Source organism: Mizuhopecten yessoensis, unplaced genomic scaffold (assembly GCF_002113885.1).
Source record: "Mizuhopecten yessoensis strain PY_sf001 unplaced genomic scaffold, ASM211388v2 scaffold10621, whole genome shotgun sequence".
NCBI lineage: Eukaryota > Metazoa > Mollusca > Bivalvia > Pectinida > Pectinidae > Mizuhopecten > Mizuhopecten yessoensis.
This window is the reverse complement of record NW_018408638.1, coordinates 649,250-664,659: the sequence shown is the minus strand read 5'-3', so window position 1 is coordinate 664,659 and position 15,410 is coordinate 649,250. Positions and strand designations below refer to the sequence as shown.

Genomic DNA, 15,410 nt, shown 5'->3' with positions numbered 1-15,410 from the left:
AGAATATATTCTGATAAAGGCTGGTAACTAGTGGTAGACATTCATACTTCAGAATATATTCTGATAAAGGCTGGTAACTAGTGGTAGACATTCATACTTCAGAATATATTCTGATAAAGGCTGGTAACTAGTGGTAGACGGACAAGTTTGCCAATACACAAGTCAGTGATCAAACCATTATAAAACATCAAATCCATCAAACATGTAAATAGTTTTGACTCCTGTATGTTTACAGTTATGATAGGACACAGAGATTTGGGCTGCTGGCCCTGGGCCGCCCGACACATCTATCAATACGATAAATGGAGCGGGGAGGATAGAAAAATGCTAATGTCATTTGTAGTTTGTATTTTCATCCTTGGAGAATTCCATGCATGGAATAAAACAGAATAAAAAGTATATCTAAATACTGGTCATCGGTCAATGTCAGGACCGGGATATACAGACCTAAGAGGTCTCAACGGTAATAAGACACGAGAGTCCGTGACAACTGATGGAGCTAGCCGATGACAGTTATTAGAGCACTAACACGTCATCAGTTCTATACACGAGTGACTCAGATTATGTCAACATCTTTTAAAAAAGATGTCGATGTATGTAACTCATAAGTTGAAATCAATGACCTACATAACTGTCAATCTTATAAGATTCTGATTAAAATGTGGTTTTATTATTCATACTGAGAGATACTAACTTGTTTGTATGTTTGAGTGGTTTTATGTCAGCTTCACTATGAACTACTGAGTACCCAGGTAGTCTGGTTATCCAGCAGACGAGATATTAACAGAAACTGTACTACTACTAGTATATATGAAGCAGTATCAATGCAACCTGCATGGAAATTTCACATTTGACAAAATAAAACTTTTTTTCCCCTGACTGGCGCTATGGATTACATTTTTACAGCTCTCTGAATGTCTTGGAATCATTTGGGTAGTAATGACCTTGTGAGAAAGAACACATGATTTAATTTAGTTTATTGAGTGTGAAAGATCATTTCATTCAGGTGAAACTGATTGCTCAGAAGTATAATATTTAACACCTCCATACTTTTCCTATCAATAAGCAATGTTGTCAGATATATGATCAGTGACAATACCAGCACTAATGGTTGGGCTATGGTGCTATATGCAGGACCTAATGGCGGACAGCCAACAACATGTGCACACAGGCGCACCAATATATTGGTAGCAGCTGTTTATTACGCACTTCTTTCACTGTCCTGAGAGGCTCCTACAGATCCTCTAATGAATTGCCCTAGTTACCCTATTGGCCAGCCTGTACCTGATGATACCTCTAGACACACCAGGATCACCTCCCACTTGTAACAAACATCTCAATTAGGCTTTTTTCCTAAATTTCATGATTTCCCATTAAGTTAATACATTGTATTGCATGAGATTTTCATTACCATCAGATTTTGTGGAGCCAGGTGTTCAAGGCTCTAAACCCTTTAACAAATAAATATACATGTATTTGGTTTAAACATCTACATTACTATCAATATGAGGTGCATATACAATTTTATGAAGTATTATTATACAACCTTTGTACAGCATTTTATTTAATCTCATCGTAATCTCATAAGGTATTTAATATTCAAGTTATGACTGACATGATATTCAATTTTAACCTGACTTTTTACAGCCTTTTTTAACATCAACCAGCCAGCATTGTCACCCCTTCCTGTTCCATCAATAAGCTGGCTATGTCACTTTCTAGCTGTCATTTCAACAATAAGCTGTCTTTGCCACTTCCTGTCATTCCATCAACAAGCTGGCTATGTCACTTCCTGTCATTCCATCAACAAGCTGGCTATGGCACTTCCTGTCATTCAATATAATCAGTTCATGTCATTCCATCAACAAGCTGGCTATGTCACTTCCTGTCATTCTATCAACAAGCTGGCTATGTCACTTCCTGTCATTCTATGTAGTTAGTTCATGTCATTCCATCAACAAGCCAGCAAGGTCACCCCTTCCTGTTCCATCAACAAGCTGGTTATGTCACTTCCTGTCATTCTATGTAGTCAGTTCATATCATTCCATCAACAAGCTGTTATGTCACTTCCTGTCATTCTATGTAGTCAGTTCATACCATTCCAGCAACAAGCTGGTTATGTCACTTCCTGTCATTCTATCAGCAAGCTGGCTATATCACTTCCTATCATTCTATGTAGTCAGTTCATGTCATTCCATCAACAAGCCAGCAATGTCATCCCTTCCTGTTCTATCAACAAGCTGGTTATGTCACTTCCTGTCATTTTATGTAGTCAGTTCATATCATTCCATCAACAAGCTGTTATGTCACTTCCTGTCATTCTATGTAGTCAGTTCATATCATTCCAGCAACAAGCTGATTATGTCACTTCCTGTCATTCTATCAGCAAGCTGGCTATGTCATTTCATGTCATTCTATTAAGTCAATTCATATCATTCCAGCAACAAGCTGGTTATGTCACTTCCTGTCATTCCATCAACAAGCTGTTATGTCACTTCCTGTCATTCTATCAACAAGCTGGCTATATGTCACTTCCTGTCATTCCATCAACAAGCTGGTTATGTCACCTCCTGTCATTCTATGTAGTCAGTTCATATCATTCCATCAACAAGCTGTTATTCTATCAGCAAGCTTGCTTTGTCCCTTCCTGTTATTCATCCCTACCATCTCCAACACCTTTGCTATAGGTTGTTCTTGGTCTTCCACTGTGATGTAGGGACATGCTCAAAGAGGTGTTTTAAAACTTTTCTCAAATTATTTCAAAACAAACACTTTATCCTCATATAATGTCAATCACCCTACTCCATCTACCTTCAAGTGTAGAATTTGACTTGCTTACTTATTCCCCATCACTAAAGTTGCAGGCAAAAGAATATGTCTTGATGCTGATATTAGACACAGACACACAATAAAACTGGTGTCTGTATTAAAATACTTTAATTAAGAAATTAAATTTCAATTACATTAAATAAAACCCCTTGAAGCTGCTATTATAGAAGGCCTGAGGATGTGAAACTAGGCACACCTCCAAGATTTATAATGTATAATTGGTATCTACAAAGGGTACTGTACCTGGTTACTGATTCACCTGACAAGCATAAGCACTAGTCTGTTAAATTAATGGATAAAGCAGCAAGCTCAGCGTTGTATGGATGACCCACATGTCTGAATTCATTGGAGAACATGTTTTCTAAGAAGGTTTGCAGCAAACACTATCACAAGGGTTAGACTGTCTGGGATTTCTGTTGAACATGTATTGCCGGTAATCACACACCTCAGTGGAATATGATGTCAGATCTACATTGAGTATATATTGTAAGATCCCTGTGGAGTATATTGAGGACAGAGTCAGTTTTTAGTTTTTGCTACATTAGCATATATGTAAATTAGACAATTTGACAATATGACAATTTGTCTTTTAATGAAAACCATAATGGGTGAAGCACGGAATATATTTCGTGCTTCTGTGATAATTTTATTGTAATTGTATTGAACAACCGTTTAAATTATGAAATAACTATGATATGAATTGCTGTTTTAGTAGACCAACAATTATTTTATGTACATTTATTTGCTGTGATACTACTTTGTCTTTTAACTAACCAATTTTACTAACAGAGGACCCTGTGGAAGATTAGCTTTGCTAAACAGGTTTTGTATCCTCAATAAATAAAGTTTATTATTATTATTATTATTATTAGTATATATGTCAAATTGTCAAATTCCATGAAGCATGCCGGTACTTTTCATTCAACTTTCTCTTTGCAGTCATAATAGCTATAAATGCCAAATGAAAGCAGTAAATATGAATTGATGTACCAAAATCAGCATTTTGTTAAAGAATTATGTAAAGGTTATTGTTTATAAGTAGAACAGTCATTTTACAGGGAGGGAAAGAGACATCCAATGTTACGCTTATGACTTCAATGATGAAACCAACACCTGGGAGCTATGACATTCATAGCGTATATAGATGCCATCGGAATTAAGTAGAGTTATACAGCGACAATGTGGTATATATTGAGCAGTATTCACTTCCAAAAGTTTAATAACATACCCATTTTTCCCTCTTTAAATTTCATTTTTGCCCTGAACAGATGGCGGTGCTGTAACCAACAGACATATGAGATATGTCTATATCAGGTGATCCAATATCTAGATATAGTTGTCTGAATAGGACAGTAGCTCATTTCTCTGCCCTGCTGGTACCCTCCTAGGGGAGGGCTAAAAACTGTTTTTCCATGTGTTTTCTATATACACAAATAAAACAACCAAATTATTGTGTACTGGAGCTCGTCTACTTAATGGCACTTTTACATACAATATATACATCCTCTATCTCTTCATTATTCCGGTTTTTATCCTGATAAAATAGATGCTGCCAGTGCTTCTTTATGCAAGTGACCATACTAGTGATGCATATCTGGTCACACAGAAGTGGTCATATGTTATGTGTCTAGTGGTCACACAGTCGATGTGTCTAGTTGTCACACAGTGAATGTGTCGATTGATCACATAATAGATGTGTCTAGTGGTCACACTGTCGATGTGTCTAGTTGTCACACAGTGAATGTGTCTAGTGGTCACACAGTCGATGTGTCTCATAGTCACACAGTCGATGTGTCTATTGGTCACACAGTAAATGTGTCTAGTGGTCATTCAGTAGATGTGAAATAAAGTTTATTATTATTTGTGTCTAGTGGTCACATAATCAATGTGTCTAGTGGTCACACAGTCGATGTGTCTAGTTGTCACACAGTCGATGTGTCTAGTGGTCAAACAGTCAATGTGTCTAGTGGTCACACAGTCAATGTGTGTAGTGGTCACACAGTCGATGTGTCTAGTGGTCACACAGTTGATGTGTCTAGTTGTCACACAGTGAATGTGTCTAGTGGTCACTCAGTAGATGTGTCTAGTGGTCACACAGTCGATGTGTCTAGTGGTCACATAATAGATGTGTCTAGTTGTCACACAGTCGATGTGTCTAGTGGTCACACAATGGATGTATCTAATGGTCACACAGTCGATGTGTCTAGTGGTCACACAGTCGATGTGTCTAGTGGTCACATAGTCAATGTGTCTAGTGGTCACACAGTCAATGTGTGTAGTGGTCACACAGTCGATGTGTCTTGTGGTTACACAGCCAATGTGTCTAGTGGTCACACAGTTAATGTGTCTAGTGGTCACACAGTAGATGTGGCTAGTGGACACACACTGTAAATGTATCTATAGTGGTCATACAGTCAATGTGTCTAGTTCTAGTGGTCACACAGTAGATGTGTCTAGTGGTCACACAGTAGATGTGTCTCGTGGTCACACAGTAAATGTGTCTAGTGGTCACACAGTAGATGTGGCTAGTGGTCACACAGTAAATGTGTCTAGGGGTCACACAGTAGATGTGTCTAGCGGTCACACAGTAGATGTGTCTAGTGGTCACACAGTCAAAGTGTCTATTTGTAACACAGTAGATGTGTCTAGTGGTCACACAGTAGATGTGTCTAGTGGTCACACAGTAAATATGTCTAGTGGTCACACAATAGATGTGTCTAGTGGTCATACAGTAGATGTGTCTAGTGGTCACACAGTAGATGTGTCTCGTGGTCACACAGTAGATGTGTCTCGTGGTCACACAGTAGATGTGTCTCGTGGTCACACAGTAGATGTGTCTCGTGGTCACACAGTAGATGTGTCTAGTGGTTAACTGTCGAGCTACATGACTTGATTTGTGTTATATATCTCTATAACATGTAACAACTGAGTGTGATATATATACAGGGACTAACAGGCCTAATGACAAAAGTCTCATTCTACGCTAACTTAAAGATCACCTATAATCTATTCAAGATCCCCTCCAAAATTATTATGAAAGTAATCATTTATACAGATATCTGAAAATCACACTAATTATATGATTCATTATGTTAAGAAATTCTGCACAAATAAACACAATCTTACACTTGTAATTTGATTGTCCACTAAAAGATGGGCTAAATGAAATGGATAATAGTTGCTACAGAAAGCTGATTACCATAATGATTGAACTAGACTTAGCTACAGCACCATGATGGATTACTTTCTCTGGAGTATTTCAAGTTGTTAGGTGCATCTGCAGACCAAACAAAACTAATGAAATACAGTTTTATCAATAATACAAAACCTGTGTACCTGATAATGGTTTCTGTCCAACTCATTTTACGCCAGCAGATCTACTGATAATATGTAGTGGAAACGGGAAATCATATACCAATAAAATTCAGACATTATTCTCCACATGGATGTGACAGAAGCAGTGTTGGATTGGTTGATAATGTAATATCAGATATAACTGATTAAATAATACACTGATATAGCTGAAGTGAAAACTCTACTTATCCTTCTCTTCCCTAAAATAATGTAAACTGTAACTCCTTCCCTATCCTAAAATAATATAAACTGTAACTCCTTCCCTACCCTAAAATAATGTAAGCTGTAACTCCTTCCCTTCCGTAAAATGATGTAAACTGTAACTCCTTCTCTACCCTAAAATGGCAGTGTAATCTGTAACTCCTTCCCTACCCTAAAATAATGTAATTTGTAACTCCCTCTCTATCCTAAAATAATGTAATCTGTAACTCTTTCACTATCCTAAAATAATGTAAACTGTAACTCCTTCCCTATCCTAAAATAATGTAAACTGTAACTCCTTCCCTACCCTAAAATGATGTAAACTGTAACTCCTTCTCTACCCTAAAATGGCGGTGTAATCTGTAACTTCTTCGATTCCCTACCCTAAAATAATGTAATCTGTAACTCCTTCCCTACCCTAAAATGATGTAAACTGTAACTCCTTCTCTACCCTAAAATGGAGGTGTAATCTGTAACTCCTTCCCTACCCTGAAATAATGTAATCTGTAACTCCTTCCCTACCCTAAAATCATGTAAACTGTAACTCCTTCCCTATCCTAAAATAATGTAATCTGTAACTCCTTCTCTATCCTAAAATAATGAAATCTGTAACTCCTTCCCTAACCTAAAATAATGTAAACTGTAACTCGTTCCCTACCCTAAAATAATGAAAACTGTAACTCCTTCACTACCCTAAAATAATGTAAACTGAAACTACTTCCCTACCCTAAACTCATGTAAACTGTAACTCCATCCCTACCCTAAAATAATGTAAACTGAAACTACTTCCCTACCCTAAAATAATGTAATCTGTAACTCCTTCCCTACCCTTATATAACACAAACTGTTCCCTTGTTCTATATTCACATACAATATTTCTGGTTCAAAGAGGGTTTGGCGCAAAAGAGTTATCTTTCTTAGGAGTATGTCTGGCGAGGGAACAACACCTTAAGATCACATAGTTGTGCTCCATTGGAGATCTGCAGGCATTACAAGGTCAATGATGGAGTCCCTATGTCATTCATTACAAACCACTCTAGACATCATGGCAATGTTGGGTGTATACCTCACCTAGGTTACTAAAATAGACCATAATTAAGTACACATGCGTTACTCATATAACCCATCCTATCTGACCTGGTCAGCCCTCACCTCAAATGACCTCACTTCCTGTGGACAAGCGTGGCAAAGTTTGATTGGGCGAAGTGTAGCCAACATTAAGTGTGGCAGTATTTGATTGGCTAAGTAAAACAGAGTGGAACATAAGTATGGCAGTATTTGATTGGATATAGATGGAGTAGCGGAGGATGGTGGGGCAACGTGGCACTCTGAGGACCGCGATTCCTTTGACGACAATGCCAACAATGCCTATTGGATGAGACAACACCAAAAACATTGCTGCTTATACTGATGATTGTTGGTTTACAACACCTGCAACAGTTTAACCCTACACCGCACCCACAACCTGGGCACATGTTATACCGAAAAATAGTGTTCTACGCAATTAATAATGTCTTCATTGTCCTAACTGTCTCCAGTTTATATTTGAGATTGACTAGTACCTGAGGAGGAGTTGTGAGTTGGGTTTCAGTTCTTAGCCGGGAAAACTGGGGGGAATTTAAATTTTAGTCTGTGTGAGGTAGAAGGAAATGTACATAGAAAACATTCAGAAGGATTCCCAGATAACGTCACTATTGGTGTACACAATTTTTCAATACATTTTCTCTGATACGTAAGTCAGTGCAGACTAAGGTTTCATTGTTTCCACATGCTTACTGAATCCTCTACAGGATTTAACAGGATGACTAGTTTTAAGGTATTCCACAAGATGAAACTCAGTGATGTTGTTTTGGGCTACTGGCCTATAGTGTAGCTAAGGAATACTTTGAGTGGAGGATCAAACCAGATTCCAGCACTAATGTCGTTGTTGTCATAGAAACACAAGTATATAACTATGTAACAATTGATTAGAAGAAGAAGACAATTAGGTTCTTTCTGCTCTACTTGACTCTAATTTAGTCCCCTTATCTCCCCTGTCCCTGACGTTACCCCTGTCCCCGGTAGATCATTGCCAAGGTCTGTCACATCATTCAGACAGCCAGCAAACACACAGCTGAGATGACTTGTAATGAGTCATACCTACACATAACAAACCTACTGAAAAATTACTGTTTATAGCACATGTGATAGATACTTAAGGCTTTATGCAATCTTACAGTGATAATTATCTCTGTGTTCCAGAAGAGTTCTAAACTAATTTATAAACTGATGAAATATATATTTTATGAGTGACATTATTACATAACAGCATATTTTTGAAAAATACAAGCATTAACCCTTTCACCACTGTAGACTATAATGGATTCATCCAGATCAATGCACAGTAGAGTCTACTAAAGTTACATAGGGGTGAAAGGGTTAATAGAACTTAGATAATACTGAATAACTACATTTCTCTAATCAAAAAGATTTTAAGGGAGATAACTCTTGCATGAATCACAAATATAATATGCAAGGTGGTATAATATGTAAGGGAGTATAATATGTAAGGTGGTATAATATGTAAGGTGGTATAATATGTAAGGTGGCATAATATGTAAGGTGGCATAATATGTAAGGTGGTATAATATGTAAGGTGGTATAATATGTAAGGTACATGGTATAATCTTGGTGCTTATGTACTTGTGTTTCCACAGATCCCTGCTCTGGAGCGGTATTAACTGTACTGTCTGGAGATGACTGACAATACCACAGAGGTTTACACCCTGGTACTTCTATCTATATGGCTATCTTGCCCCAGTAGGTTGTAAGTACACACTGCTTACAACATTGTGTGATGTTAAGATAGAAAACAGTCTCCTGTCCATCATATTTACCCTGCAAAAATTACATATACCAACACATCTCCAAGATAGCAAACTGATCTAAGTAAACACTACTGTATACCACCTAATAAACACTACTGTATACCACCCAATAAACACTAATATATACCACCCAATAAACACTACTGTATACCACCTAACACACACTAATATATACCACCCAATAAACACTACTGTATACCACCTAATACACACTAATATATACCACCCGATAAACACTACTGTATACCACCTAATAAACACTACTGTATACCACCCAATAAACACTACTGTATACAACCTATTATTACACACTACTGTATACCACCTAATACACACTACTGTATACCACATAATACACACTAATATATACCACCCAATAAACACTACTGTATACCACTTAATACACACTACTGTATACCACCTAATACACACTACTATATACCACCTAATATTACACACTACTGTATACCACATAATACACACTACTATATACCACCTAATACACACTACTGTATATCACATAATACACACTAATATATACCACCCAATAAACACTACTGTATACCACCTAATACACACTACTGTATACCACCTAATATTATACACTACTGTAAACCACATAATACACACTACTATATACCACCTAATACACACTACTGTATACCACATAATACACACTACTGTATACCACCTAATACACACTACTATATACCACCTAATACACACTACTATATACCACCTAATACACACTACTGTATAACACCTAATAAACCAACTGTGCACTACACAGTTTCAGAAAATTTGAGAGGTTGCAGACCTTTTGGAATTTCTCTATAATATCAGCTAAAATAAACACTTATGAAGTTAGACAGTATATTCTGGTGAAGAGATAGGACACTTGTACCAGAAAAACGATATAGGGTGTTTAGGAGGCGGATTACAGTAATCTGGAATGCTTGGTAATTGAATATGATGGACCCTACAGCAAGGTATTTTTCTTGGAGACATGTTATGGCTTTTGTATGACATTCTCCTCACCACTGACTGCTGCAACAATCATCACTACCTCCGCTGTAGTTCTACCGACCTGACTAAACGTCTAGTATAGAAAATAGCAACCACAAATCTTAGCCTTGCTTTATACATTTCTATGCAATTTATTGTGAATTTTCAAATCTTTAGTATACCAATTTGTCATCACCATTATTATCAACAATTTTTATAGACTATTTGACAATTCTGACCTGGAATGATTAGACAAAATCTCATGTTTGTGACAAGGGGATGTAATTAAATGTTTAATATGACCATGGATAGATCACACCTATACCAAGGGGAGTAATCAAATGTTTAATCTGACCATGAATAGATGACATTATTTCACACCTATAACAAGGGGAGGTAATTTAATGTGGTTTTTTTACCATGAATAGATGACAATATTTCACACCTATACCAAGGGGGGGTAATCAAATGTTTAATCTGACCATGAATAGATGACATTATTTCACACCTATAACAAGGGGAGGTAATTTAATGTGGGGTTTTTTACCATGAATAGATGACAATATTTGTCACCTATAACAAGGGGAGGTAATCAAATGTTTTATCTGACCATGAATAGATGACAATATTTCACACCTATAACAAGGGGAGGTAATCAAATGTTTAATCTGACCATGAATAGATGACAATATTTCACACCTAAAACAAGGGGAGGCAATTAAATGTTTAACCTGACCATGAATAGATAACAATATTTGTCACTTACAACAAGGGGAGGTAATAAAATGTTTTATCTGACCATGAGTGCAATGACAACAATTCACGCCTATTGCAAGGGGAGGTAATTCAATGTTTAATCTGACCGTGAAAGAAAAACAAAATTTCACCTCTATGGCAAAGCGAGGGAATCTTACCTTGTTTGATACATTTTCCAGGAAACAAGTGCGGTTCCCAAATCCTTCTGCAGCCAGACATACTCGTTCTGTTGTACTACTTTCCCGCGAGGATGTCACACAGCTCAGACAGACTGTATCATCCTGTTAACAGAAATAAACTTTTGTCAGTATCATTACAGGTAGTTGTTTGATTTTAATGAAATTCAAATAAAAATCATTGTAAAACATCAGCTGATATGTGGACAAAATTCCATTAATGCATTTCTAACATGTAATGTATGTAGAATATAGTGTAAATCATGGTTCAATAATTTAGATAAATAAAGGATATAGACAAACTTCGTAAATGGATTTTAATTCAAAGCTGAAGTTAGTAGTCTTGTCTTATAAGTTCCGAGGGGATGTCAGGTAATGCTAATATTGTAATGTAACATTTAATAACACAAAAAAGTGCACCGTGACATTTTAAGTGACCTGAATGTATTGGCAAACTTGACCACCCTGTTCCAGGTCAGGCCACAGATCACACAGAACCATGTTCCTTATATCCCTCGATCCACTACAGTACACTCATCACCATAAAGCTTCCTGCAGACCCAGATTCAGCCATCAATTAACCAGACAGATGCTTGTCGTGTATGGGAATCAAATGATCAATTGTTATGGTCTATGATTCAATTACTTAATGGATTGTTCCACAGAGCTTGCCTATAAATTGTTGACATAGTGCTGAACCTAATCCCATACAGGCTGATATGTGTGTATGTGTCAATTTGTTATTGGCTAGTCATTATTATACTTGTTGGAAAGAATAATTTTGTTTCTTCAATGACTTTTTTCTCATTAAAGCTAATTGTACTGTTGGGTACGATAAAGCAATCATCAACGGTACCAATACAAACCTATACTAGCAACCCTGATGTTGATGACATTATAACAAGTGTACAGGTACATACAGTAGTCAATTATCTTAAACAAGGACATTCGTGTGTGACTATAGATTAGACAGGGTGACATAACTGTCTCACACGATTTACCTCATCTCTATTAGACAGATATACCCAGAGTGACTGCTGAACTCTGTAGTTATCTGTCACTCAGACCCTGAGAGGAGTTCCCTTCAGTTCACTCAGTAACAAACTAGAGGATTGATCTGTAGACCTGGGTTCGAGTCTCAGTGGATACACTTTGCAATGAGACCTCAGTGAGGAAATACTAATGATTCTGATTACTGTGTTATCTCCTTACTTTATGCTTTTACTGCATGGGTTTAGAAATGTATGGTGTAAAACTCCAATATTTGCAGCTCTCTTATAAAACAAATCTGCCCTGTTAATGAACTTGTCCTTATTAATGGTCAAAATATAGACTGTGTACCATTTTTGTTGAATCATTAATAACCACATTCAGTTATCATGTATACAGATATAAGACCTTTAAAAATTGACTTAAATAGCATCTGAAGGTTTATTAATATTCCGTAAATCAAACTAGGCTACTGAAAAACATGGTATGAATCTCATTGACAGTAAACTGAGAGTGTGCTGTGATCAGTACATTGACAGATCAGTACATTGACAGTAAACTAAGGGTGTGCTGTGATCAGTGAGTTGACAGTAAACAGAGTGTGTGCTGTGATCAGTACATTGACAGTAAACCGAGCATGTGCTGTGATCAGTACGTTGGCAGTAAACTGAGCGTGTGCTGGGATCAGTACATTGTCTGTAAACTGAGTGTGTGCTGGGATCAGTACATTGACAGTAACCTGAGCATGTGCTGTGATCAGCACATTGACTGTAAACTGAGAGTGTGCTGTGATCAGTACGTTGACAGTAAACAGAGTGTGTGCTGTGATCAGTACATTGACGGTAAACAGAGCGTGTGCTGTGATCAGTACATTGACAGTAAACTGAGCATGTGCTGTGATCAGCACATTGACTGTAAACTGAGAGTGTGCTGTGATCAGTACGTTGACAGTAAACAGAGTGTGTGCTGTGATCAGTATGTTGACAGTAAACTGAGCATGTGCTGTGATCAGAAAGTTGACAGTAAATAGAGTGTGTGCTGTGATCAGTACGTTGACAGTAAACTGAGCATGTGCTGTGATCAGTACGTTGACAGCAAACAGAGTGTGTGCTGTCATCAGTACATTGACAGATCAGTACATTGACAGATCAGTACGTTGACAGTAAACGGAGCATGTGCTGTGATCAGCACATTGACAGTAAACAGAGTGAGTGCTGTGATCAGTACGTGGACAGTAAACAGAGTGTGTGCTGTGATCAGTACATTGACAGTAAACTGAATGTGTGCTGTGATCAGTATGTTAACAGTAAACTGAAACATGTGCTTTGATCAGTACATTGACAGTAAACTGAGTGTGTGCTGTGATCAGTACATTGACAGTCAACTGAGTGTGTGCTGTGATCAGTACGTGGACAGTAAACAGAGTGTGTGCTGTGATCAGTACATTGACTGTAAACTGAGCATGTGCTGTGATCAGTACGTTGACAGTAAACAGAGTGTGCGCTGTGATCAGTACATTGACAGTAAACTGAGCGTGGGCTGTGATCAGTACGTTGACAGTAAACTGAGCATGTGCTGTGATCATTACATTGACAGTAAGCTGAGCGTGTGCTGTGATCAGTACATTGACAGTAGACTGAGCGTGTGCTGGGATCAGTACATTGACAGTAAACTGAGCGTGGGCTGTGATCAGTACGTTGACAGTAAACTGAGCATGTGATGTGATCAGTATGTTGACAGTAAACTGAGTGTGTGCTGTGTTCAGTACGTTGACAGTAAACAGAGTGTGTGCTGCGATCAGTACATTGACAGTAAACTGAGCATTTGCTGTGATCAGTATGTTGACAGTAAACTGAGCATGTGATGTGATCAGTATGTTGACAGTAAACTGAGTGTGTGCTGTGATAAGTATGTTAACAGTAAACTGAGCGTGTGCTGTGATCAGTAGATTGACAGATCAGTACGTTGACAGTAAACTGAGTGTGTGCTGTGATCAGTACATTGACAGTCAACTGAGTGTGTGCTGTGATCAGTACGTGGACAGTAAACAGAGTGTGTGCTGTGATCAGTACATTGACTGTAAACTGAGAGTGTGCTGTGATCAGTACGTTGACAGTAAACAGAGTGGGTGCTGTGATCAGTACATTGACAGTAAACAGAGTGTGTGCTGTGATCAGTACATTGACAGTCAACTGAGTGTGTGCTGTGATCAGTACGTGGACAGTAAACAGAGTGTGTGCTGTGATCAGTACTTTGACAGTAAACTATCAGTATGTTGACAGTAAACAGAGTGTGTGCTGTGATCAGTACATTGACAGTCAACTGAGTGTGTGCTGTGATCAGTACGTGGACAGTAAACAGAGTGTGTGCTGTGATCAGTACTTTGACAGTAAACTGAGCGTGTGCTGTGATCAGTACTTTGACAGTAAACTATCAGTATGTTGACAGTAAACAGAGTGTGTGCTGTGATCAGTACTTTGACAGTAAATTGAGCATGTGCTGTGATCAGTACATTGACTGTAAACTGAGAGTGTGCTGTGATCAGTACGTTGACAGTAAACAGAGAGTGTGCTGTGATCAGTACATTGACAGTAAACCGAGCGTGTGCTGTGATCAGTACATTGACAGTAGACTGAGCGTGTGCTGGGATCAGTACATTGTCTGTAAACTGAGTGTGTGCTGTGATCAGTACATTGACAGTCAACTGAGTGTGTGCTGTGATCAGTACGTGGACAGTAAACAGAGTGTGTGCTGTGATCAGTACATTGACAGTAAACTGAGCGTGTGGTGTGATCAGTACATTGACAGTAAACTGAGCGTGGGCTGTGATCAGTACGTTGACAGTAAACTGAGCATGTGATGTGATCAGTATGTTGACAGTAAACTGAGTGTGTGCTGTGATCAGTACATTGACAGTCAACTGAGTGTGTGCTGTGATCAGTACGTGGACAGTAAACAGAGTGTGTGCTGTGATCAGTATGTTGACAGTAAACTGAGCATGTGATGTGATCAGTACATTGACTGTAAACTGAGCATGTGCTGTGATCAGTACATTGACAGTAAACTGAAACATGACTTCACAGGGAGGATGATAATCCACATCCAATTAAAACTTATTTCCTGGTTATAAAATCAATGTCACACTAAATAACTATGCTCTGTCACAAGCCACCATCACAGGGGCGAGAGTACCTCCAACAAGGTTTGTCTACCACACTTATCCAATCTTGTC

General features: G+C 38.0%; 1 protein-coding gene across 1 annotated transcript in view; it reads right to left on the bottom strand.

Annotated features, from left to right (window-relative positions):
• LOC110461458 (ryanodine receptor 2-like) overlaps positions 1 to 15,410 on the bottom strand; it is a 188,043-nt gene that overhangs the window by 135,330 nt on the left and 37,303 nt on the right. The window contains exon 2 of the mRNA XM_021514914.1: positions 11,171 to 11,293. Coding sequence (XP_021370589.1) covers positions 11,171 to 11,293 — 123 coding nt within the window. The remainder of the gene's footprint in view (positions 1 to 11,170; positions 11,294 to 15,410) is intronic.